At 38.4% G+C, this 25,375-nt stretch overlaps 1 protein-coding gene across 2 annotated transcripts in view; it reads left to right on the top strand.

The window, feature by feature from the left end:
* GAK (cyclin G associated kinase) overlaps positions 1-24,859 on the top strand; it is a 75,971-nt gene extending 51,112 nt beyond the window's left edge. The window contains exons 20-28 of one of the 2 annotated variants that reach the window (XM_030968130.1): positions 1,018-1,176; positions 1,943-2,407; positions 4,384-4,554; positions 11,233-11,367; positions 11,700-11,819; positions 14,765-14,977; positions 16,340-16,488; positions 17,576-17,752; positions 19,330-24,859. In XM_030968130.1, the coding sequence (XP_030823990.1) occupies positions 1,018-1,176; positions 1,943-2,407; positions 4,384-4,554; positions 11,233-11,367; positions 11,700-11,819; positions 14,765-14,977; positions 16,340-16,488; positions 17,576-17,752; positions 19,330-19,431 (1,691 nt within the window). In that variant the 3' untranslated portion in view covers positions 19,432-24,859. The remainder of the gene's footprint in view (positions 1-1,017; positions 1,177-1,942; positions 2,408-4,383; positions 4,555-11,232; positions 11,368-11,699; positions 11,820-14,764; positions 14,978-16,339; positions 16,489-17,575; positions 17,753-19,329) is intronic. The other variant, XM_030968131.1, reaches the window with a different exon arrangement.
* The last annotated feature ends 516 nt before the right edge of the window (positions 24,860-25,375 follow it).

The raw sequence follows: 25,375 nt of genomic DNA, 5'->3' as shown, positions 1-25,375 counted from the left end.
CTTAGTTTAATTCTACTGTGAACACAACTATCAGATCTCTAAAGCTAAGGTGTTTAGCTTCACATCATCGATGATGGGGCTCTGTAAAAGTTATGCTTATTTTCTTAAGTCGCTTCCATTTTCTGATTGATACAGGAAATGTAAGGATTTCAAATTACACTGTAAGTATTTCTTAAGATTGGTGGAAAGGGAATAGGACAAAAGTAAGTGCTGTGAACTGATTTAAAAAAGACCCTTGCCATTAAAATTGAATTTACTCTTTCATTAGTTATGATCTTTCATATATGTTTTCAGCATCTCTAAGCTACTACTGAGAATGTGGAAGGACAGTGAAAAAGTGCTCTCCCAGTTGTGTATTTAAATTTAGACAAATAGGTTTCTCCCAGCCGTCCATCCATTTTTTTCAAACAGTGTATGAGTATTAACTAATTTAGGAAGTCTTCTTCATTTATCTTGAAGAAACTTGGGTTTTTAGAGGTCATACAGCATTAGGTAACAGTGCAACTGAATATTACACAAGAATCACTTAATACCTGATTTCAGTAAAATAAGAAATATAAAAAGCAGTTAATAGCATCATACAGTGTACCACCCCTTTTTTACCCAGTCCATATTCTTCACTGGCTTTGCATATTCTGGGTTTTTCTACAGCTGCATTTGAGTTTTTCTGTCTCTTATTGAAGATACTGTTCATAGCTCTTGAGTGTTTTAGGGGATGGTTGGTACAAGTGAGGTGTTAATTACATTTTCCTACAAATGTGAATAGAATGCCTGAGTTTTACTCTATGATTCTGATTTAATGCCCTAGTTCAAAACCAGGTTTTACCAGTTTTAGCAGTTGAAAAGAAGTTAATGCTAATTTCAAAGATAGCGGGGGCAGGAATTTGCATTTGCAGAGCAATAGATTGGAGATAATTGTCTTCCTACAGCAGTCAGCTTGAAAGACAAGTATCAGCTGCCATGTGGAGGATTGAGAAATTTCTCTCTAAGGGCTCTGGCCTAAATTCTGTTTTATAGGGAAACCAGAGTTGCCTAGACAGCCAGGTTCAACTGCACAGTATGAAGCAGAGGCATCCCAGTTGGAGCAGTCTTCAGAAAGTGCACCTACTGATACAGAATCCCCACACAGCAGTAGTACTGATGCAAACAACTTCTTTCACTCTCTGGACTGGAAAGGTACAGGTTTTCCTCTAAAGTACTGTGTGGTTTATGTTTGTCTTGTATGCTTTCCAGTGAACGCCTAAGCCTTCTTAGGCAGCAAAAGTCTCTAATTCACTAACCACGAGGAAAAGCTATTTAAAGAGTGAGCTCTATAGAATAAGAAGTGGTTATTCTCTTTCATTTGGATAAACACCAAGTAAAGGGGTTTGGGGTTGAGTATAACTTAAATGCTGAGCTAAATTTTTCTGTAAAAATCTTAACCTTAAAGATCTGCAAGGAAGCTTTTTACTCCCACAACTCCACTTTGGCTGAGGAACAGAGGAAATAAAGTAGATTAGCCAGTGGGGTCCAGATCAGTAAGTAGGACTAAGAAAATATAATTTTATAGCACACGTGTAACTCATTTTTCTGGTTGCTGCTTTGTTGTTAAAAATGTCAGCAACTCCTTATGCTTTTATTGAGTACAGCAGTTAGTGAGAAATCTTGTAAGCTCTAAGAGACATAGTGATCTGAGGTGAATGTCCAAGTCAATCTCTTTTTGAAAAAATTCGTAATGCCTATCTTTGCGGAGTGGCAAATATGGTAGTCAGCTGCTCCTTTGTCTGCTCTGTACAAAGAGGTAGCAGGCAGCATGTAGTTCCTTTTTCATCAGTTCTTATATGAGTTTTGGTTAGTTAGGAATGAACTTCATATGATGTCGCTGTGAAAGTTTCTCTTACCCTAGTCAAAAGAATAATGCTGGTTTTTTAAAGATGTTACTCTTTTTTTTTTTCTATTCAAGAAGGAAAAACTCCAGAAAGTGGAATAGAAGACAGTTCATCTAAAAACGATTGTGTTCAGCTGTCTGATGACAGGGATGGGAGTGATCCTTCAGATGAGGAGTTCCCAACATTTCCAGATGAAGGAAGTGCAGTTGATGAGAAAGACTCTACTCCAGAAGGAGAGTTGCTTTTTGAAGCCAGTTTTGAAGCTCCATCTGCACCGTTACAAAAATCTCTTCCTGAAGAGAATGTAGACTTGCTGGGTCTAGACTCTGATATTTCAGCAGAACAGAAACAACCTATCTCAGAAATAAACTCTTCATCAAGTAATGCTGACTTGTTGAACAATCTGTTTGTGAGCAGTGTGTCACAGGTTTCAAATGAGCCCACTGGAGATCTTCTTGGACAAGGAACAGATTTCTTTTTCAGCAGTCAGCGTCCAGCTGCTACTCAGGGTTCATCTTCAGCAGGAGCTGCGTCTTCAGGTATGTGAGTTTAATATCAGCACTTGTCACCTGGGCAACACATGAAAACTGCTGCTTGCATTGTGCTTAGAAAATAAGTACTGTGTTTCAAGATGGTGAATGGTGAAGACATGTCAGTCTGTAGCAAGACTATGAATAGAACAGGTGTTACTTCTGCATGAAGGAGAGAAGTTCCTGTACATTACCCAGATACTCTGTTATGTTGCCAGTATCCTGTTAACTTTAAACTCTTGTAAATAGAAAAGTATCAAATTTTGCATTTCAAAGGAACTCAGTATCTTAAGGAATTCTTAGCTTTCCCATATGAATGTTGCATGCTAGATCCTTTTTCCTTGTTGAGGCATAGACTTGTCATAACTTGAACTTTATGTAAAGCAATGGCATTAGATGTACAGAACTATTCTGCTTAGGTCAAATGTCTGCGTGGGATTTTTAAGTGTTAATCACATAAGACTGCTGAGCAACTGGAAATCCTGTAGATTATTGTTCAAACCAGTAGGATAATGATACTGCTAAAAGATGTTTTTTTGCTGGTTTTACTGATGTTGTTGGCAAGTCAGTATACTTAAAGAGAATGTGATGTAGTGCTGTCTATTTGGTATTTAAGCAAGATGTTTTAGTTCAGAGATTCTGTTCCTCTTGAGTGATGAGTGGATACTCCTCTTGAGACATGAGTGGATACTCATCTCTTTGTCATGTTTTGGGAATAACAATTCTCTGCCTAAAGTTAATGGTAAGATTTCTGGGAATATTACTTGCATAAGCTGGGAAACCATTACAAGGTTTTGTTTGTTTGCGCAAAGATAATTCATAGGCACTAAAAGCTTTCATCTATAGACAACTAGAACTATTTTTCACAGAGCGTTTAGGTGGTTTAAGATGTTTTCTTATTTTGAGGCAATTCACTATTGAACTTTTTTACTGTGGTCAGGGAAGAGTAATTGTAATTTACCATTTTTACATAGGTACTGTTCTATCAAACGAAACCTTCATTACATTATCTTTCTTTAGCCATGTCTATTGCATGAAACATTTGATCAGTGGTCATGTGTATATCACATTCTTGTAGTCATTCTCATTCAGTGTGTTTCATTGAATTGTATTGAGATACTTGCAGAAGTGAGAATATTTGGCCCCTGTTGTATTTTGGCTTGCACAACAGACTTGAGGTTTTGTTTATGTGTGATGCTATAGTAAATTTGCTTGAAATGTTGTTGAGTCCTGTGCGGTGTGATCATTACTTGAGGATGTGCTGCGATATAACAGCAGGATTATTCCTTCTCTTCAGCTTCTGAGTGAATCTGGCAGGACTCCCTGGGCTCTTCAGGGGTTTTAACCCTAGAGGGCAGCAGAAACAGGAATATCTAAAGCCCTGATTCCTGCTGACTGTCACATGTTACTCCATGCTGACTATAAATACTCTTCCAGTTAGTTTTTTCTTCATTGGGATCACTAGAGACCTGCTGAAGTCTTACTTCTATTGGTTTTCATTCTTGCGTTGACGTGTTTTCTGCCCCAGAATTGCCAATGCCTTCAAGTCTGAATGGTAGTATGAATATTTTACTTCATATTCTTTTTAATAGTGTAGTAGTCCATTTTCTTCAAATCTAGTTGCAGATTTGGCATTATAGAGTATTTAATAAATGTAATTCTTCTGTGTGTCAGATGGTCATGCAGACTTAAGATGTGTCTTAAATGGATGAAATTAACAATGTTGTTGAATTGTATGCTACTTTAGAAGACATAGCTATTCATATTATGTATGGCTGAGACACTTTTTGTACCATGTGAAAGTTCATTTGTCTAGAGGAAGGAATAGGTGGTTACTCTTTGCCACACAAAATTGACAGAAGGCTGCTGCAGTTACTAGCATGAGCTTTGCTTCTTGTCTGTGCCATCAGAGGAGTCAGGCTTTTTCAACTTCATTTATTTTACAGTTTGTCATGAGATAATTTTGTTTTCTGCTTATTTTTTAGCTGATCCATTTGACCCGTTCACAATGTCATCAAGCTCAGAGAATCAAGCCCTGTCTGGTCCAGACCTCTTTGGGGACTTCCTTAATCCAACCTCAACATCTACAGCTAATACAGTTCCTTCCACACAAAGTTCACTTCCACCTTCTTCCAGCTCAGATTTCTTAAATTTAGGTAAGTGTGCTTCTGATGTTCTGTTTCTCAACAGTTTCTTCTCTTCTGTGCATTTGTCTTTCAGCTTAGTGGATTAGTGTCTTAATAGATCCACTTGTTGTGATTGCTGTTTTTATTAGCTTTGTACTCTGGAAGTACAGATGCAAATGCACCAAGAAACGTTTCCTGTATAATGTTGCGCTATTATTTATGATGTGACAGGATTTCTAGAATTGCTAACCATATATTAGGAGTTGGAGTTTTCTCTTAATGTTCTAATAACTGAGGGTACCCAAATATCTGGAAACTTATTTTGTATGTGATAGTATGCTGTGTTGACTGTATTTAGGTTTTAAAGATTTCCTGGAAACCTTGGAAGACAAATGAGCAAGTCAAGTTATAATATAGCCAGTTCTTAAAAGGCTGAGGCTAGCTTGCACCTTCCTGACCTGAATGTATTCTGCTAATATACCTACAAAGTACATTATGTAATACTCTAATCTTATTTGTTTCATTTCTCTGATATATTCTTGGCGAAGCCTTTTCCTCATGCATTTATTTTAAAATCTGTTAATCTTTAAACAAAAATCTTTGTATTATGTTCAGTCTTCCCATCATTCTTTAAGGAGAAACAGACATTTGCAGAAATGGCGAAGTGGTAGAGCTGCTAGTGTTTAAGCTTTTTAAAATCTAACTTTCGAAGAAAAGTGTGGGTTCTCTCCATAGGGTTATGGGTTGTGATCAGTCTGTGAGGGCTCTTCTCTGCTGCACTCTCAGTCCCTCTTTCTGTATAGGCGCTTCACACGGGATACAGTATTTTAAGAACACAGCTCTGTGTAGGGTGCAGTCCTTTAGGAAGAGATTGCTATAGGGATGTGGTTCTCCCAGGCACTGCAAGTTCTGCCAGGAACCTGCTGCTGTGTGGGCTGCTCTCCCTGGGCTGTGGCTTCATCAAGGACATGTCCACCTCTGTAGGGTCCTCCACAGGCTGCAGTGTGAATATTTGTTCTACTGTGGTTTTTTATATGTATTGCAGGACAATCTCTGCTCTGGTATCTGGAGCACCTCTTCCCCTTCTTTTTCCACCTACCTTAACGTCTGCAGAGCTGTTTCTGTCATATCTGTCCCTTCTCTTACAGCTGCTGTGCAGTATTTTTTGGGAAAACATGTTTTCCCGAAGACATCTAGTTTGTGAGGCTCAGCTGTGGCTTGTGGTGAGTCTGTTGGAGCTAGCTGTGTCCAGCAGAGAAGCCCAGGTGTCTTCTCATGCAGACACCTACTTACAAAGTGCAGGTAGCTAGGAATGGTGGTATCCCACACCTTTTCCTGAATCTAATGATTTCTTCCCAGGGCTTATTGCATGCAGCTTTGATTTGCCCCTCTTTGTTTATTAGTTGCTCTTGTTAACCCTGCATCTGAGTGATGCAGTCTGAGTGTTAGATACAGATAAACTGGACAGAAAAAAGAAAGCATCATTTGTCTGACTGAGAGAAACGCTTCCTCTTTGAAATAAAAGGCCACTCAGCTGATTGCCCTCTCTATCATATTATTAATCATTATATTCCAGCTGTGATTGATTCTGCTGAGAAGATTCCACTTGCTGCCTCCTTTGCAATGTTTTTGTTCTTTCCTGTTGATAGCAAGAGCCATATGTTTCAGTTGTGTACTTGTATAGTTGTCAGCTTTATGCCACTATTGCTGTCCCTGTGTGAAGTTACCAAATATAAATATTTTACTCAATAGATTTGATCAATACTGATCTGTGGAGCATTATTTCCACCAGATTCTGCACCTGGGATGGGGAAACCTGGATGCAGGCAGACTGGGGAATGAGATACTGGGGAGGGGCATCATGGAAACGGACTTGGGGATCCTGGTCAATGGCAGCCTGAATGAGTCAGCAGTGCCCTGGCAGCCAGGAGGGCCAAGCATGTCCCTAGGTGCATCAGGCACAGCATCACCAGCCAGGCTAGAGAGGGGATTGTCCTGCTCTGTGCTGGGGCTGCCTCACCTTGAGTGCTGGGGCAGTTTTGGGTGCCATAATATAAAAATAGGCACTAAGCCATTAGAGACTGTCCAAAGAAGGGCCATGAGTATGGTGAAGAGGCTTAAGGGGAAGCTGTATGAGGAGCAGCTGAGGTCACTTGGTCTGTTTCTCCTGGGGAAGAGGAAACTGAGGGGAGACCTTATTGCAGTCATCAACTTCCTTGTGAGGGAAAGTGGAGGGATCTGCATTGATCTGATCTCTGTGGTGACCAGTGACAGGACCCAAGGGAATGGCCTGTAGTTGTGTTAGGGGAGGTTTATGTTGGATATCAGGAAAAGATTTTTCTCCCAGAGGCTGGCTGAGCACTGGAACAGTGGGAAGTGTTTGCAGCACCAGCCTGACAAGAGTTCCAGAAAAGTTTGGAAAACACATGATGTGATTCTTTGGGCTGTCCTGTGCAGAGCCAGAAGCTAGACTCTGATCCTTGTGGTTCCCTGGTAGCTCAGCATATTTTATGATCTCAGCCAAAATCTAACTCACTGGAGGGGCAGGACCTCTCAAGAGGAGATTCTCTAGGTTATGTGATCAAAGCAGGATCATGTAGAGTGGGCTGTTCAGGACTGTGTCGTGTCCTTTCTGGTTTTCAGCATTTCCAACACTATAGACTCCACAGCTGGGCAACCTATGCCAGGTTTGGGGAGATCTTAGAGGAAAGAAAGTATTTTTTAATGGAGTTTCCTGTGTTTAAGTTTGTGCCCTATTGCCTCTTGTCCTTCCAGTGGGCAACACAGAGAAGAATCTGTCTCAGTCTTTTTTTTGTTTCTTCACAGTAAATATTTTTACACATTTATAAGAATGTTCCTGGTTCTTTTCTCCAAGTTGAATAGTACCAGACCCTATTATCAGAGAGGACACAGAAAACCCTTTTATGTATTAAATTAAAGTGGGAAAAATAAAATATGGATTTCTGTTCACTAAATGTTTATCTGCAGCCTTAAGGAGATCACGATCAATTGTCAGCTGTTAATAACATTTGAGCAAGTAGAGGAAAAAAAGGAGTATTTTTACATCTGACTGCAATGCTTATTGTTTTGTGCTTACTCCTGATTTTATTTGATAACTTGCAGCCTGGTAAGTGTATTAGGATACCTGCTATTTTAATGTAATTTCTGGAGCTTTCTGTCAACATAGGAAAAGATACTTAAAATGTACCCATTTTCTCTTCAGCCTGCTGTTTTACATTGATTTCCAAATATTTCTCTATTGCAAGGCAGTCTTTAAAAACTGTATGGAAGTGGAGGAACTGGGGTAGCATTTCACACTCCTTTACATTTATCTTTCAAATGAGAGCTCATATGTGTGTTTAACTGAAATGATGTATGTATTTGAGCCTTTAGCATTCCATCCAGTTACAGGTATCAATTTTATCAAGTAAGTAAGGCATATTAATGATTATGTTGCACTTAATGTGATTTTTTGAGTCCTGAAAGGACAGGATCACTAGTAACTGGAGAAAAAATGAAAAATAAGAACATGTTCTCAAATGACATATTCAGAAGAACTGTGTTAAGTGAGCAGAAGACAGTGCAAACATAAGATCATTAAAGGGAGAAAAATTTAAAAATAAATTAGTAGTAATGGCAGTGACCATTCAAAATAAGCTGCAGTAATAAAATTTGATGACTCTGCTGTTAGAGCAGTTGTAAGTGTCTAGAATCAAATCTTAGTGATGGATAAGCTTTGTTTGTCAGTAAATGATTACTAAACTGCTATTAGATACCAGGAGAAAAGATGTTTCAGTGAACACAAGTTCAAGACGTAGAACTTTAACCTTGTATTTCTCAGATGTTGGCTTAAAATTTAAAATCATAGGAGTTTTAGAATGAAAGAGAGTTCTTACACAGTATCTGGTCTTTTAAGGCATTCTGTCCTGTAATAGGAAAATGTTGTGCTGTTGCTGCTATACAGCTGTGTATTAACAAGGTAACTTAATTTTCTTCTGTATTTTTTAAGTAGCAGATCATCTTTAATGCAGGTTGAGTCAAGATATACTACCCTCAAAGACAGCAGGAGATTTGGAAGGTGCTCAAAAGAAACCTGAGCGATCAGTGTAGTTTTCTCCTGAGGATAAGTTAGTTTCTGTGGACTTGAGTTCTCAGACAGGCTTTAGATAAGGTTAAAAAAACCTTACATCATACTAAACCAGCCTCTTGGTTCACAGAAAATCCTGTTGTCTGTGATTAAAGGATTTCCTGTAGACATGACAAGTTAAATAAAGAAAACCTTATGTGAAGTTGTGTGTAGTAAAATGCAGGTCTCTTATTTTGGGAAGCTGGAAAGTGTGATCTGATTACCACCAACTTATTCTTGCATCTTGGCTTGGTTTGAGCAGTGCTAGTAAAGAACAACGTTCTTTGCCAAGAACTCCAGTGGTTCATTGCTGTATGGCTAGGGATTATCAATATGCATATTAAAAATCTTGAGACAACCAGGTTTGGATCTGCATGTTCGTCATCTTAATTGCTTCCATTTTTGGAATATTGAGCTATAGTTCATGTTTTACCATTTCTTTAGGAATTCTGCTCCTTTATCTTAATGTGCTTGTATGAACTGCAATGTGTCAGCTACAAAAATAGAGATTCAGCATGGTTTCATCATACCTCTTCAGAATATGTAGAAGTCAAAGTATCAAAGTCAAAAAGTTGATAACCCTTTTTCTTGATGTTAAAATCCAACATAATGCCCACATTGTAGAATTAAAAAGAAGATAGCATAAGAACAGTTTCAAGAGAAATGAGTTATCTGTTCAGTATATTGTTCATTGCATTGTTTGAGATTTTTCTGATAAGTGTAGTGGTTGTATATGAGCTTTTACTCTCAATAGTGAATTTACTGCTATATGTAGCAGTAGGCTATTTCCTGCTTAGTTCAGCATAGGGGAGACAATGAACTTGATTTCTCTTAAGCAAACTGTTATAAAACAGCTCATTCCCATAGTGTGTTCTCAATCCTTCAAATGCTTTCATCTTTAATTTTTATTTTAATAATAATAATAAAATAATAAAAATAATTTAATTTGTTCTTGTTTCTCTCAATTTGTTTTCATAGTAGTTAATTTCATATGATTGTGTTAATTTTCTTACGCTCCTGTAAAAAGACCTTTAATAGCAGAGACTGTAGAACAAAATAATTTCTAGCCTAAAAATCAATATTAGTAGTAATTCAAGGCCCGCTTAACTTTTGGGAGTGGAATATGATACAACAAAGTTCTAAGCTGATGAACAGGTGCTGATTTGTAGCCAGCAACACTATGGTTTAGCAGATAGCTGGGGTCCTGGGTCCTGAGTATTGAGACCAATATGTATTGTTTCTCCCGTGGTTTCAGAGGCAGGGAGATGAAGCTTGGGTCTGGAGAAAGGGCTGGAAATGGTGGGTACTTCTTGCATTTTATTCTAATGTTTTCCCTCACATGCAGCAGAGAGTACTGCTGTAATACAGGCTTTTGGTACAGTATGTGATTTGCTCACTTTGCAGCTGTAAGATCTAATTATAAACAGTATTAGTAGATTGAGGTACTATAGAGGTATTTAATTTGCTTCTAATTATTTCCTTAATTAAGAGGATTTGATGCTAATATTTAGAATGTAAAGCTGAGATGCTGAGACAAGTGAAAGGCTGTGATGTAGTAGTTGAGATTTTCAAAGCCTCAGAATGTTACTGCTTTTGTAAGGATGGCTGGGTTAACCCTATGTCTGTGAAATGTCTTAGACCACCACTAGATGTGCTTTACTGAAATATCTCCTCTCCCTGTAGCACTGACCGTTGTTATAGCATTAGTTACATTCAAAAGCTGTCCTGCTTCACTATGAGTCTCCACAAGCTCTGCTCAAGGAGACTGGTCCGAGCTGGCATGCAGTTTTAAGTGTTCCATACATAGCATTTCTCATTCTGAGGATGGCTCACCTCATAGTTTGTGTGAGTGTGTAAGTGAGGAATAATTCTGAAGTGTCAGGGATGGCAGTTATAATACCTTTAAATGGGATATGACATTTTCCAGGAGTTGGTGGCAGCACCCTTGCATGCTTTTAAATACAACAATTTCATTTAGATGTCATGGTGTATAGAAAAGTGGTTTTTATCCATGCAGCTAGAGATTCTTAGCCTCTTCCCAGAAAAAATCACTCTTCCTGTATCCTGCTCTTCAGTTGTGTGCACTCATTTGTGTGTTACACCTCAAAGAGTGTATTAGTTGGCCAAGAGGCCCCTTTGTCACAAGCAGCCTGAGTTAGGTAAACCTGCATTTTGAAGTGACCTGGCTTCACCTGTGTAACACCCAGACTACTGAGTGATAAAGAGCACCATTCATGGAGCACTACTGCTTTCCACTTACCAGCTGTGTTGTCAGGAACAGCAGCATGCCTTAGATCTGTACCTGAGCTAGTTCTTTTGGTCAGGAGACCTAAGCTGTCAAATTCATAGCATTGCCTGTGCATGAAAATACCTTATCTATGCAGTGCGTGGGATGTTTTAAAATAGAAATGGAGGAATTCCAGTGCTACAACCCTTCTGAGTCTTATTTAAGATTGTTACAGAGAGATTTTAAGCAAGCTATGTAGCTGACAATGTGATACACATTCTGTTGGTATTGCCAAATATATATACTATTATTATGGTTTTCTTAAACATGAAAACATTTCATTTTTCTTCTGTAGGCAGTTTGACACCAGAGCCACCTAAAATATCATCATCTACAAGCCACCCAGATCTCTTAAGTGGGTGGGATTCTTGGGCAGATTCCTCAACAACCAGCAGTGTAGCATCACCACAGCTGAAGCCTGTTTGTGAAGGTATTATGAAATTAAATTTTTCCATTAGAGTAATACCCCAGACTGGGTCAGTTTAATCACCTGAAATTGCTGAACATGTCTTTGTGCATTTTGCTTTGCTACTTAAATGCTCCTTTAGTAAGACACTTGTGTAGTTTCTCAGATTAAAGTTCAAGACACAGGAATTAAATTGTTTCAATTCTCTGTAGTAATGGTGATTCTTGTAATAGGAAAAGATGTTGTGAAGTAGAATATTGGGGAGGTTTGCATGAGGTGTTGTGTAGATACTATTTTTATTCTTTCTCTCAATTTCCAAACAGACTAGGTATGTGATGTGTCTTCTTATTATACAGGCCAAGCTTTTACCACCGGAAGCCAGTCCAGTGTGTCTTCAGGTTTGTCTTTTAGCCAGGCAAAAACTCAGAACTTTGATCCTTTTGCTGATCTTGCCAATCTGGGATCTGGTCTTCCAGGTAAGATCTTACTTTTGATAGACTATATTTTTTAGGACCTTTACTGTTTGATTAGCTTCTTGTACCAATAAATGGTTTTGACAGCCTATTAAGGGAAGTGTTTCTTTTTAATTGTCAACATCTAGCTTGAGGTATTTGCTGAGAGCTGGTAACAAGAAAAGGTTGAATCTTCCAGATATTTTTAAACATCCAGAATAGTATTTCAGAAGATAACTACAGCTGTGATATAAGAACAGTAAAAGTAATTAATGCTTGAGAATAGAGTTGAGATGGTAAGAGAAACCAGGAGTCGCTGATTCAGTAACTGAGCATGAGGTTTCTTACCTAGCATTGATTAATACTGTTCTTGAAGGATTTAAAATGAAAGCAGGATTGAATTAGTTAACTATTTTTAGTTCCAAGGTAACAGTTAATTCAGTACTTTCCTTTGAATTCAGTAGACTTTCATAGCTCTGCTACTCACATCTGCCGTGTTTGTAAGATAAGCACAAATCAAGGGCCGTACATTGCACACCAGTACCAAAACCACTATGAATGCTTGCATTCAGTTTGCAGTGAAGGGCACAAGGAGTTCTAGAAGAAGAAACATAGCAGAATAACTTTTGTTCCCGGGTGTTTTATTGGCCTGAAACTCGGGAATTTAGTCCTGTAGCACCCACTAAAGAGCTGCAGTCCTCGCATTTCAGAACCCACACTGCCATAACCAATGTGACCAGCTGCCCAGAGTACATGGAATGATTCAGAACAGCCTAGTGTCGCTGAATTGAGCAAACCTGCTTTTCCCTTAGCTTGGAGCTGATGGAGGTTTTACCCTGTTGCCTTGGCAGTTAGCACTGTGTATTGAATTGAGTGGAAGTCTTGCAGAAATGCTAGGTAGCATGCATTTGACTTCTTGATGTTGCTTGGGCATAAGCACTGCAAAATTCTGGTTTTGAAGTAGTACCAATGAGGCTGCTTTGCAGTAAAAAATGTTAAAAATTTTCTAGTTTAATAATTCAGGTTAACACAGATTATTAAATGCACAGATAGTGTGACAGTAAAAAAAGTAAATTTATTCTTGACTTGAAGATGTAGGTATAGCCCACACTGAATCAGATGAAAGAAATCAAACTAATTTTAGCAGGACTTGGGTCAATTCATTACTCCTTCAGTTAGCTTTCAATAGGAAAAATGACTGCATTAAGAAGTAGCCAGATGTCACTGTCCTAGGTAATGTTCCCAGGCTTGAAATGAATTTTCAAGGCATCACAAGAACTGGAATTCAGTTTTGGAATACAACTTGAATACCACATTCTGTTGTATTTTTCATAGGAGTTTTTTGGCTTCCGCATACAAGACGCTGTTCTGGAAGAAAATTTATGAGAGTGCAAGCTGCTTAAATATGAATGCTATATAAACCCTAAAAAAATAGCAGCTAAAAATAGTGAATACTGGTGTATTAGCATACTGGTAGGATACCAATAGTTTTCTGTGCTGGTTGGTGTTATCACACTCTTCTTTAGGAATGGTCTTCTATCATAAAGTAGGAGTGTGGTATTGAAAAGTTTTTGTCAACAGTGAGGAATTGACTTGTCCTACAGGAAGAATTTGTTGGCCTTGAAAACTGCAATAATAAACGTAGAATTCTTTGAAAGAATAGGTGAAAGAGATAATTTCTCAATATGCAGATTTGCTCTGACTAGTAACAATTTTTTTTTCTGTAAATTTCACAAGTTGTCAATGACTGAAAACTGAGTTGACTGCAGTTGAGTGATTTAATGAAAAAGCAGTGCATTCCTAGATTTTACTGGGTGTTGTAATGCATTACTGGGTTTTATCAGGTGCAATAATTCAAGACATAATATGCTATCCTGTACATGGCCCTGGGGAGACATCCTCTTGTGCAAGTTAGAGGTCTGAGCAGCCACTTCCAAAGGGAGGCATCAGGAGAGCTGAAATGTGAGGAGCCATTTTTGAAAGAGCGAATCAAGTTTGCATTGCTGTGTATACCCAGACAGGCTTGGCCTACACCACAGGAGGCTGATAACAGGATCTCCTGCAGGCTGCAGTGCTTTTCTTACTTGTGCAGTATATTCCTTGTGAATGCTTCTATAGAATAATGTTCTCCTTATCTTCCTTAAACAGTAGTGTGACAGTGGTCACAAGGGTTCTTGATTGACGGAAGAGACGAGAATGTTGACTCCATGTTCAGAAGGCTTGATTTATTATTTTATGATGTATATATTACATTAAAACTATACTAAAAAGAAAAAGAAGGAAAGGTTTCCCCTGAAGGCTAGCTAAGCTAAGAAAAGAAGAGAAAAGAATGATAACAAAAGCAGCTGGCTTGGGCAGAGAGCGAGAGCCGGCTCTGCCGTGACTGGTCAATGAATCAAAACATCCACACGAGACCAATCACGGATCCACCTGTTGCATTCCACAGCAGCAGATAATTATTGTTTACATTTTGTCTCTGAGGCCTCAGCTCCTCAGAAGGGAAAAAATCTTAAGAAAGGATTTTTAGTGAAAAGGATGTCTGCGACACAGTAGTGCAAGGAACCACTAGAGACTTTGAAAGCATTAATTTGAAAATCTTCTCAGTCTGTTACCATTTTTTGTAATTTGTTGTTTATTATGCACTGCATATTAGCAGAAGTGGGAAGCAGAACTACTGTCACAGCCATATTTTCTCCTAGCCTGACGCGTGCCTGACCCTTCAGATAAGGGTGCATGTTTTTGCTAAAACTGACATTTGAAACCTTGAGTTGTAAGAAAAGACTTTCAGTAAAGCCTCCAGCTCCTGCTATCCAAGTTACTTCTTAATGAGACTCTTAACTTCATTTTACCCACACCTTCCTGTTACACTGTGAGCTATGTGGTTATATGTCAAGACCAAACTGTCTTACTTGTATTAAACAGGTGCCAGGCACTTAACTGAACAACTAAGTGAGTATTTTTTTTGTTAGGTTCATCCACTGGTGGACTCTTGGGTAGTGGATTTAGTCAGAAAACTGCTCCATCTCAGAAGCTAGGAAATCAGTGGCAGAAATCCTCCAAACCACAAAGTACTTCATGGCAGTCCCAGACTAAGTCCAGCACAGCAGCTAAGCCCAACTACACAGTAAACTTCAGTGTTATTGGGGGACGAGAAGAAAGAGGAGTCAGAGCCCCAAGCTTTGGTAAGTTTTTTGAATGTGTATTACTTTTAATGTCCCATGTGAAGTTAGCTGGGAGCGCTGTTACCTGCAGAAGCTCTTCTACCTTCATATTTTTCTTTACATTTAAGTTTTGTCTGTTAGAAAACAAGAAAGCACTTGCCAAATCTGGTATCCTGCCTTTCCAAACCTACCCCAGTACATAACAGACAATCTGATGATAGCACAGGTGTACACGAGTTTGGGTATAAAGTCTCAAGGCTGTAGTTACTCACCCACATGGGAACTGGTTTTGTGTCAGTGAGTTTAGAACGGTAAATTTGATCCATCCGGGGAGAGATGGTTGATAATGTTGCTTCCTGTTAGTCTGTTCTTGGCTAAAGAAGAGTAGCTTGTTTTGAGAAAGAAAAATTACTGAAAATTCTTGTGTTTGAAAGAGATATGGGGACAGGACCAAGTGGAATCATACAGTCCTTTAACATGTTCCAACTGAGTAGGCAAACCTGGAGTTACAGGCTTAGGCTTTACCTCTTCTGTATGAACTTCCTTGGAAAATTTTATTTTCTGGTGTGTTGATATTAGGATTGTGCTTCCCTTAAACTGATGTATAAGTGAACAGCAGGTACTTCTTTAAGTTGGAATTATTCTGTTGGTCCATATCTGGAAAAAGGTGTCAGGATGCAGAGGCATTGAGTGTAGGTTGTAGCACAGGAAAGTCTGTAGAACAAGGGAAAAAATTCAATTGGCACGATGAAATGCTGAAACAGGTTGTTGTAATTCCTCTCCCTTAAAAACAGATGGACCTCAACAGGACAAAGGCCTAAAAAATGTACCTGGTTGTCCCTGCTTTGAGTGGGGATGGGACTAGACCACATCCAGAGGCCTCTTCAGAGTTCAATTATTCTGCAGTTTTCTGAAATTTGTTGGTTATGTAATGAATATTCATGTTGGTATTTTATTAGATCATTATTCTGGGTAAGTTTCAACATGCTTAGGTGTTGACTATATGCTTTCAATGATAGTGTTGAGTATATGGTTACTTGAAAAACTCCTGCATGGCATTTGAAACTAACTTACAATGGAAAAATTTCCAAATTTGTAGATAGATGTGTGCTCCCTCAAATCTACTAATTTTTTCTAAAAAGGAGGACATGCAAGTATTAGTCAGAGGTTAGCATGTTAGGTTGTCTGCTCTGCTGGACTGAAAGTTTGTTAGAGATCCCTTTTATTTTTATCCTTCTTAGTTTTGTGGCTTTTGGTGTCATTGAAGGATATTTATCATGGCAGTGATAAATGCTATCCAGGTATATCTAAGGGCAATATATTTCCCCTGTTAATGTATTCTCCAGTGAAACTTCTCATTTAATGTTTTTTCTCTCTTCATAGGTCAAAAGCCAAAAGTTTCAGAAAATGACTTTGAGGATCTCTTATCTAATCAAGGATTTTCAGCAAAATCTGATAAAAAGGGACCAAAGACAATTGCTGAGATGAGAAAACAAGAGATGTCTAAAGCTATGGACCCCTTGAAACTCAAGGTTTTTTTAACAGTGATTTTAATTCAAGTGAAGATCTGATCTTATGCTTAGAGCTGCTGATAACAGAGCAGAAGGATACAATGACCAACAGAGAAACTAAAGGCTCATGGTTTAGAAAATATGAATGTAGCTGATAATGCAAGAATACACTTTAAAAATTATTAGCTGTCTTCAGGGTGATCATGTACTTTCATTTTCTGATTAACAAGTGCTGCTGCTATCCTAAGGAATTACTAGAAGGTGCAGTTCTGGAGACAGGATGTATAACTAGTTTGGGATATGTTCCTTGTTGTTCAGATTTTTTTGACCCGTTAGTCATTGATAACTTCACATATTAATACACTTCCAGGTTTTTAGTCTTCATGGTGCTTCTGATAAGTTTGTAAATAAGCTTTAAAGGAATGCTGAAATTAGTTTTCATGAAGTGTCTCCCTTGAAGAGAGAGTGCATTTTAACAGAAGAGAGGGTACATTTTAACAGAAATCACCACAAATGGAAATAAGTACAGATATTTAGTTACCATTCTCATTGGTGATAGTAAGGGTTCAATGAAAACACTGTATCCCTGTGTTATGGCTTGAATATTTCTGCTGAAGTCTGGGCAACATTACTCTAATTGACCTTGGGGATATCTCAAAGAGCGCTTTTGTCTGTGCACTTCTGCAGGTTGCTTAAGTAAATATGAGTTATTACTAGACACTATCTTTTGTACAAAGCTTGTACAATGGCAGTTTTAAAATATATTTACGCTTTTGTACAAATCAAATAATAATTTGTCTGTGGGCCTTGACAGGGATAAGATTAATATAATACCTAATTGTAATATATGTTTTTAATTACTCCTGTCATTTCTCTTGCAATGACTGAATTTCTGCAGTAAACTAGTAACAATGAGCTATTCTCCAGTGATAGATGCAAAGTATCCCTTTTTGAGCGGCTAAGGCAGTTGAATTTGGGGAGTGAGTGCAGTAGGACAACTGCCCTTGAGTCATGATCATATGGTCTTGCAGAGCGTGAAGAATATGTCTCTAGAGGCTGAGAATGCTTACAGTGCTACATTCAGTTCTATGTATTCTGATTTTCCCAGATTCTTGAATGGATTGAAGGAAAGGAGAGAAATATCAGAGCATTAATATCCACTCTACATACCGTGCTTTGGGAAGGGGAAAATAAGTGGAAACCAGTCAGCATGGCAGATTTAGTAACTCCTGAACAAGTAAAGAAATACTACAGGAAAGCAGTGCTTGTGGTTCATCCTGATAAGGTGAGTGTTTTCCTCTGATCTTCTTTATTATAAGAGGAATACAAACTGCTTTAGCCATACCATACAGGTTACTGGCAAATGCCTTGCTTCTCAGTCAGCACCCTGGATGTTCTTCACTGTGCTTCCATTGTCTTCTGAATGTGGTGTCCTACTGCATTCAGGTAGTACAGGACTATTCTTCTTGTCCTGGCACAGCACAGAATTCAACAGAGAAGGGTTAACAAATGAAAGATCCAGTGAGGGCTGTACTGAGCACCAGAGTCAGTCATGCTGTGTTCTGACTGACAGATGGCAGATTTAATGCTGATTAGTGGAATCTGTTTCATTTCTGTGAGCTGGTATTTCAGGTCTTTTAGAACTGGTATGGAGACTCAGAGGCTGCCACAGCAAAACTGGTAGGAAAAACCTGCTGAACCTCATTTACTAAACCATTTTTACTAAAAAAAGAAAACTTAGTAGAATAAACAAGTTATCAGATGAAAAATATGTAATGAGTATTACATTGCATCTGTCTTTTTAAAAATACTTAATGCATCCCAATGTATCAAGGTAGCTTCTTGTTCTGAGCTCTTGTATTAGATAGAAAGAGAAGCACTGGATATACCTGGTTTGAATTTTCACGTTTGCATTCTCTGGTGGTTTAGTGAATAAGTCTAAATCCTATGTTGTCTTGTGTCCATAACAAACATGACATTTTTTTGTTTTTTAGTTCCCCCTCTCCTTCAGAGTTCCTGGGTATATGACTTCTTCCACCTTTGTGGTGGTTTTTTAGGTGTTATGTGTAAGGCCCTTAATGCATCAGTGTCAGAATACAGCTCTGTTTAAGGCATATTTGTCTTCCTTATTCTTTTATTTTGCCACTTTCCTGTTATGCATTGATAAAGTACTGCAGGTGCCAAAAGCTAAGCAGCAGGAGAAGGGGAAGAATACTGGCGGGGGCTCTGGGGTTTCTCTTTTTTATTGGAGAGAACCATCTTTTGGGACTGGATGTTTTTTAACCACAAAGGTTGGATTGTGTTGGCCCAGAGTCAGGGCAGCTGTGAAGCTGGCAGGACATCAGGAGTATTATCCTTGAGTATGGAAGCAAACACACAGGAAGAGCTATGCCAGTCATGCTAGGTCTTAGTGCCATTCACAACCAGCAACAGATTTTTCTCCAGGGAATTTCATTCAAAAGAAGTTGTCTGAAAGAGGACTCAGATTTTATCCCTGTACACTACTGCAAGATCTTTCAGGAAGCAATTCCAAAAATTACTTAATTTTATTAGTAAATAATAGTACATTAAACTATTTATGAAAAGAACAGCTTTGAAAATTGTTTTTAGATAAATTTTAATGACTTATGAATTGAACTGAAAGCTTGAAAGTAACATAAGGAAACCAAAGATTTGGATTTATTTAAAAAATACTCATGGCAAGCTTTGGATAAGGTTGGAGAGAGTTGTCTGTAGAATTATATTCACAGAGCAGTCTGTAGCTGTTGAATAAGACAGCAAATAAAAAAGGGATGGGATCTTTTCTAAAGACCTAATTTCTAATGCTTTCATGCTTATATGGTGCATTTTCTTTGTTTCCAGGCCACAGGACAGCCCTACGAGCAATATGCCAAAATGATCTTCATGGAATTGAATGATGCATGGTCAGAGTTTGAAAACCAGGGATCGAAGTCTCTTTTCTGAAACTTCACCTTTCACAGAACTGCTTCCAGGAACTGGAGCTGATCATTGTTACGACTTTATTGCGCCGGAGATTTATGAAGCGCTTTTCCATGATTTCAGCACAGTTTCTAGTTATGCACTTAAATGTGGGGATGTATTTTGTAAGATGTAGAGTACAAAGCATTACATAGATGCATTAAGAAAAAAGCTGCTGAAGAAATCACAGTCTGCTGAAGAAATCACAGGGAGTAAAGGTTTCTCTTCAGTTTCGTATAAGAAAAATAGAATTTGAATGAAGCTAAGTAATAAGTGATAGGCTAGTATTAGTTATAAATCATTCCAACTTAAATGATCTTTGTTGTACCTCTACCGTCCCAAATTTGTCTGTTACTTCGAGTAGTTTTGTGATTCAATTTTGATATTTGGTGCCTGTAGCCTTCTTCAAAGTGCTTTAGTTAGCAGCAGTGAATTTGCTTGGCTTATCTCAAACCTAAGGGTGTATATTTTCATCTGTATTTTATATAAGCAATCTGATAATCATTCTGTAAATAATGTTTTCTGATAATATCTGTGTTCTTTACAGTAGAGTAACAGTTGTTTAGCCAAAAAGACAGCACATGTGAGAAAGGCCGACAGGGTTGTTCTTGATTTTTTTTTCCACTTTTTTTTTTTTTTTTACATATCATGAATCTAAAAATAAATTTTGACTCTGAGGTCTGCATGTTCCTGCTGTTTTGTTTATTTATTGCAGTAGTCTGACCTGTGCTTATTTTCCTAGTTCTTTAAATGGTGTCTTTTGTTTCTGAATTCAGTGGAACATTCCTTTCATTGCACTTCAAATACTCTGATAGAAACAATTTTACTCTGAAACTTGAAGTGTAAGCACAAACCTTTTACTGTACATTGATTTCTCTGAGTATTAAATCACCCATTATCATCTGGTGAGCATTTAAAGTGCTTTAACAGACATTTTGTTGCATGTTTGAACTTGTGTATTTTTGACATACACATGGCATCAGTGCATGTGAAAACATGGTGTGTCTTGGTATACTGTTGACTTTCTGCTCACCTATGTCTATGCACTGCTTAGTGCAAGATGAGTAGAGACACAGCTTGGTAACAAAACTTACCATGTTTTCTCATTCCCTGTTCAGAAGGCACTTTTTCACTTGTGCTGGGGTGGATGATGCAAACGACCAATGACTGTTATACTCTGTGTAATAACAAAATGCAATTTTCATATCAAGTTTGAAAATGTTGAAAATTAGCTATTAAATCTTCAGCAGCAGTCTCCTGAAACCAGACAGTTGGGCATTCAAGGGGATATTTTGATCACATGCCTTTTTATACATTTTGCATGCTTAACTGAGAGGGAAACATATTATTAGCAGAGGTAACTGTTCAGCTGAGCAACATCTGAGCAGGAAACATGAGATTCTAATGCCACCTGAAAGGTGCATTGGATGAGATTTTCCACTGCTGCACCAGCCTGAGAGCTGGTGTGTTAGAGACTGCTGAACACTTGCAATGTCTAGTCTCTAGCTCTGATATAACACAGTTACTTATTAACCTCTGATCAAAGGTTTCATTTGTGTATATTTGCATATATGTTAGCTGCTGTGATTTTTCTTTTTTTTTTTTTTTGAGGTGAAGCTAGGATCAGTTATGAATCAGGAAGTTTATATATTATTCATAGCTGCTGTTGTATTTCAGTTACTGCTTTGAAGCAGTTTTAAATCTCAGTAGATTTCTTTATAAATGTATGTAACTTGCTGTCTGATTTAAAGTAAGAGTTAATCTTTTTTCCTTTGGATACTTCATTAATTCTTTGCGTATGTGTTCTGCAACCATGGAAGTTAAAGGCTTCTGCTGGTAGGATAGGTTTGTGGGAGGCCTTTTTACAGTTCTAGGGCAAATGTTATCTAGGAATAGGTTTCAAAAGACAAACACAGATATATAATGACTTTGACTGTAGTGCTATATACAGTTGAGAGATAAAGCATTCTAAGGGGGCTGCTTAGAATAAGGAAGGACTGCTTTAAAAACCCATGTTCATTCAGCATGTATAGGCAACTTAATTTTAAGGCATACATTTTTAATTGCTCTTTTCTCAAAATATGTGTTTAAAAATTAAAACATGAAAGTTGGGAGGAAAATATCTTCCTCTGCTTTGTGTATTTGGTAGCATTTGCTGGGTGATGTCTACATTAAGCTTTTTAAAATTTCTCTACTCTTCTTGCAAAATTTTCTTGGAACATCAGAGAAGAACCTTAGATGTGATTTTAAGTTAGCAGGGAAAACATGAGTGCTAGTATTTTACCTGGAAATGAAGATCTCTTGAAATTAGCTTTCTCTTTTAAAAATTATGGAAATTCAAGAGGTTTGGTTATGGATTCTTCCAAGAGCCAATATATAATTACTGTAACTTCAGTCGGGTTGACTGAGCCGCTCAGCTTATTTTATGGCTTAGTCAGCTCTAGTTCTGTGGGGGAACTGGCTGATTTCTCTGCCCTGCTCCTTTCTACATAACTGAATTTTGCTGCTAAGAATCTGGGAGAAGCTTGCTTTGGGAAACTGATAAATTTTGACAATGAAACTATTTTGGGTGGGGTGTTTTGATTTTGGTTTTATTTTTTGTAATTGTGCCATTTATCTGTGTTACATACAAGAATGTGCAAACAATGGGGATTTCATTAAGATTCTGTAAGCAAACTGTAATTTGGAAATTAAAAAAAGTTCAAGTGGTGAATATGAACATAATAAATGGAAGTTTTGTTTTCTGTGCAACATAAAGCAGCATGAGGACTACTAAAGGTGTTTCTTGGTGTAAGGCGTATATATTAAGTACAAGAACCTGGGAAGAGGGAAGTTAAAGTATATTTCATATAAATGTGTATTGAGTCTTAATGTTGCTTTTATAGGAGATGGTAATTTGGAAGAAAAAAGTCCAGGAGTTTTATGAATTCATCTTAAAACAGTAATAAAAAATGGTAGACAATCTGGGAATTAGGGCTTTTCAACCTTTTGATTTGTACTTGGTCGTTAATTGTTTGTCTGCTGTATGAACTAGGAGTGCACTCAAATGAGAACACACATATTTCACTGTAGTTGTATTCTTAGTGTCCACAAATTGAAAAGCTTTTAGAGCAGGCTTCAGAAAAAAGTGATTAATCAGAGACTTGGCTGGATTCTCTCTTTGCTTAAAATGTTTGTTTTCCATTCATGTTAATTGTTCATTGCGCAGTTAAGTTTTGAAGTGTTGAAGCCACAACCTGAAAGCTGAACTTTGTATCTGCTTCTGCTGACTGTGAAGCTCGAAGGTGAGGTCACCAGGTGTTGCCTGCAGGTTGATACTCTGCATGCATGCATGTGCTCCAAGGATTTGCATGAGGCACTTGAGGTTCTCTTATGAAGCACCTCCTTGACTCTTGCAGCAAGTCATGGTGACTGCTGGCCCATGTTGGTTGCTCTTCTGTCTGGTAATAACACCTGACTAATGTCATAAATTGTTTGCAGCCTACCAGGGCTCATTTTACAAAACTAAGTAGGCTGAGATGATTAGTGCAAGAAAAAGAAAACAGCATAAGATAGATTAAAGGAAGAGTAGAGAAAAACACCAGGGCTCTGAAGTACATCTGAAATTCTGAAATATTGTTTTCTAATTCTCTCTCCACTGACCTATTGCTACCTACCTCTGCTAAAAACAGATGTAGACTAGTAGAGAGAACCTGGTTTGCAGCCTCCTTTCCATCCCTTTTAGAACACTGTTGACTGTAACAAGTTGGAGTACCAAGTCCTTAGCTTCCCCCCCCCTCCCCCCAAAGTTTATATAAAGCAGATTTTAAAAATGTTTGGGCAGGTTTCCCCTAGTTTTTTTAAAATTACAAATTACTTGTGTTACATTGCTGTTAGATCTGGAGTCCAGCAAAATAACTTTTAAAATAGAGATCTATGAAGGAGAATTGGTGTTGAGTGTGTGGCTGGAGTCTGCCTAATAGAAGCAAGTGATGTATTTTAACTGGAGGAAATCAGTTGGTGTCTTCAACCTCAGGCTTGCCTTTTTGGTGTTTCCTAGTGCTGTCAGAGTTCCTTAGGAGCAGCAAAGAGTGTTCGTGCTTAGTTAGACATAAAGCCTGGAAGGAAAATGTCCTCAGCATTGTTAGCTGGGTCAAGTTCAGCTATTTTGCTAATCAGTGGTAGCTTCTTCAGCAAGTACAGAACAGAAAACCTGCAAAAGTACTGATGAAGTACATTTTCTTGGGACGATGGCAGAGTCCTTGGTGTTGTACTTGTGAGGGTAATTAGTGCTCATGAAAAATGCCTTGCTTGCCTCCATGTTCTTGGTAGTTCTGGACAATTCCTCCCATTTTGTCTTGACAAGCACAGAGCAACAGTTAGTTTGTGAAAGCTACATGCACAAGGTCAGTTTTTTGCACAAACCAAAGCAAAGGAGTTTGAGCATGACAGAAATCTCATCAGGCCTTTGGGGCTGCTGAGTTCTGTGCACCATTCCACTTCCCGAGGCTAGACTGCAGTTTTCCCAGCAGTGGCAGTGTGTTTGCATACTTGCTGGCCTCTGCACTCACTGCTGCTCACAGAAGTGTTTTCAGGAATAACATAAATGTGGAAACCTTGTTGCTCCTTAGCTATGTCTTTAATTGTCTAACACTTGCAATGTAACAGCTGCTTTGTAAACAAGTTCAAATTAACCTTGTATGACTCAGTTGACATTTTCTGTCAAGAAGTTGCAGGTGATTGACCTGCGAAAGCTGTAAAAGGAATGTATTATTTCCCACCCTTTGAGCCTGTCCCTGGTGCAGAGCAGCTCTCGCACCCAGAAGCTCAATGACGAGGAGCTGAGCTCTGGTTCTGATCTTGATGAATCTTGCAATGCTTGCTTACTCTCTCTTTGGGTGAGCTTATTGTGGACTGCAGCTTAGACTGCATTAAGCTTCCAACATATGCTCCAAAAATACAAATTCAGTACTTTTTATGAAGGATACGTGTTGTCATAGAAGCTTTTATTACCAAAAGGGGATTAAGAGGCATTGTGGGGACTCCCAAAACTCTAGTGGAATGTACTGTATATTTGCAATGTAGATTTCTAGAAGTGATTGTCATCTCTCATAAGGTCTTGGCTTGCTCTGAGGTCCTTTTTGTATCTACCTGTAGTTGTGATTGTACTTTCAATACCTGTGTTTTTTTCTGATTTGGAGTGTGTGGAAGGACAGAACAGACACTCAATTCCTGGTTTTGCCATCTTTCAGGAAATGCAATGTACTGTGTAATTTTGCTACTAGTGAAATGAAACTAATACCTGTATGTATATACGGTAAAATAGTCAAATTAAGCCTTGTTTAGAAGTAGATGCAATGTTTGGTACAATGTCCTTGAACAGAATATTTTGCTTTGAAATGTATTACAATTTAACCAGTGATCAATTAAAACAAACAAAATAACTTTGTCTATTTCCTTCTTTACCAAGAGAGAAATGGCCTGAACACCTGAAGTGTTTCCACTGTGTCTTCCAGAACAGTATGCAAATGTTAGAGAAGTGGTTCTCGTTGTGTTCAGGTTGACTGAACCTGTTAGGAGCTGAGTGGCTCTTGAGAAGTGTCTGTTCTGTTGGAGAGGGTCGCTGCAGTGTGCCCTGGGGTTTGGCGGCTGCATTTTCCAAGTGCAGTATTGGGTTGAGGGGGTTCTTGCACAGGAGCTGCTGCAGTGCTTTTCCATTGCCCAAGGGAAGCTCTGGCCTAAGTGTGTAGCAGCGATCAAAAGGGAAGAGAACAGGAGCACATGGACACAACTGAGGCAGGAGAGGGGAATATGAGCAGCCTGTAGGGATGGTGGGGTGACACATCTGGTAATGAAGAACTGCAGATGGCAGGAATCTGAGGGAATGTGGCATGGCAAAGGGTAAGCTTCTGCTGGGAGCTTACTGACAAGGTGTCCAGAAGCATCTTGA

This window comes from Camarhynchus parvulus, chromosome Z (genome assembly GCF_901933205.1).
Source record: "Camarhynchus parvulus chromosome Z, STF_HiC, whole genome shotgun sequence".
NCBI classification, from domain to species: Eukaryota; Metazoa; Chordata; class Aves; order Passeriformes; family Thraupidae; genus Camarhynchus; species Camarhynchus parvulus.
This window is presented reverse-complemented; position numbering and strand designations above follow the sequence as displayed.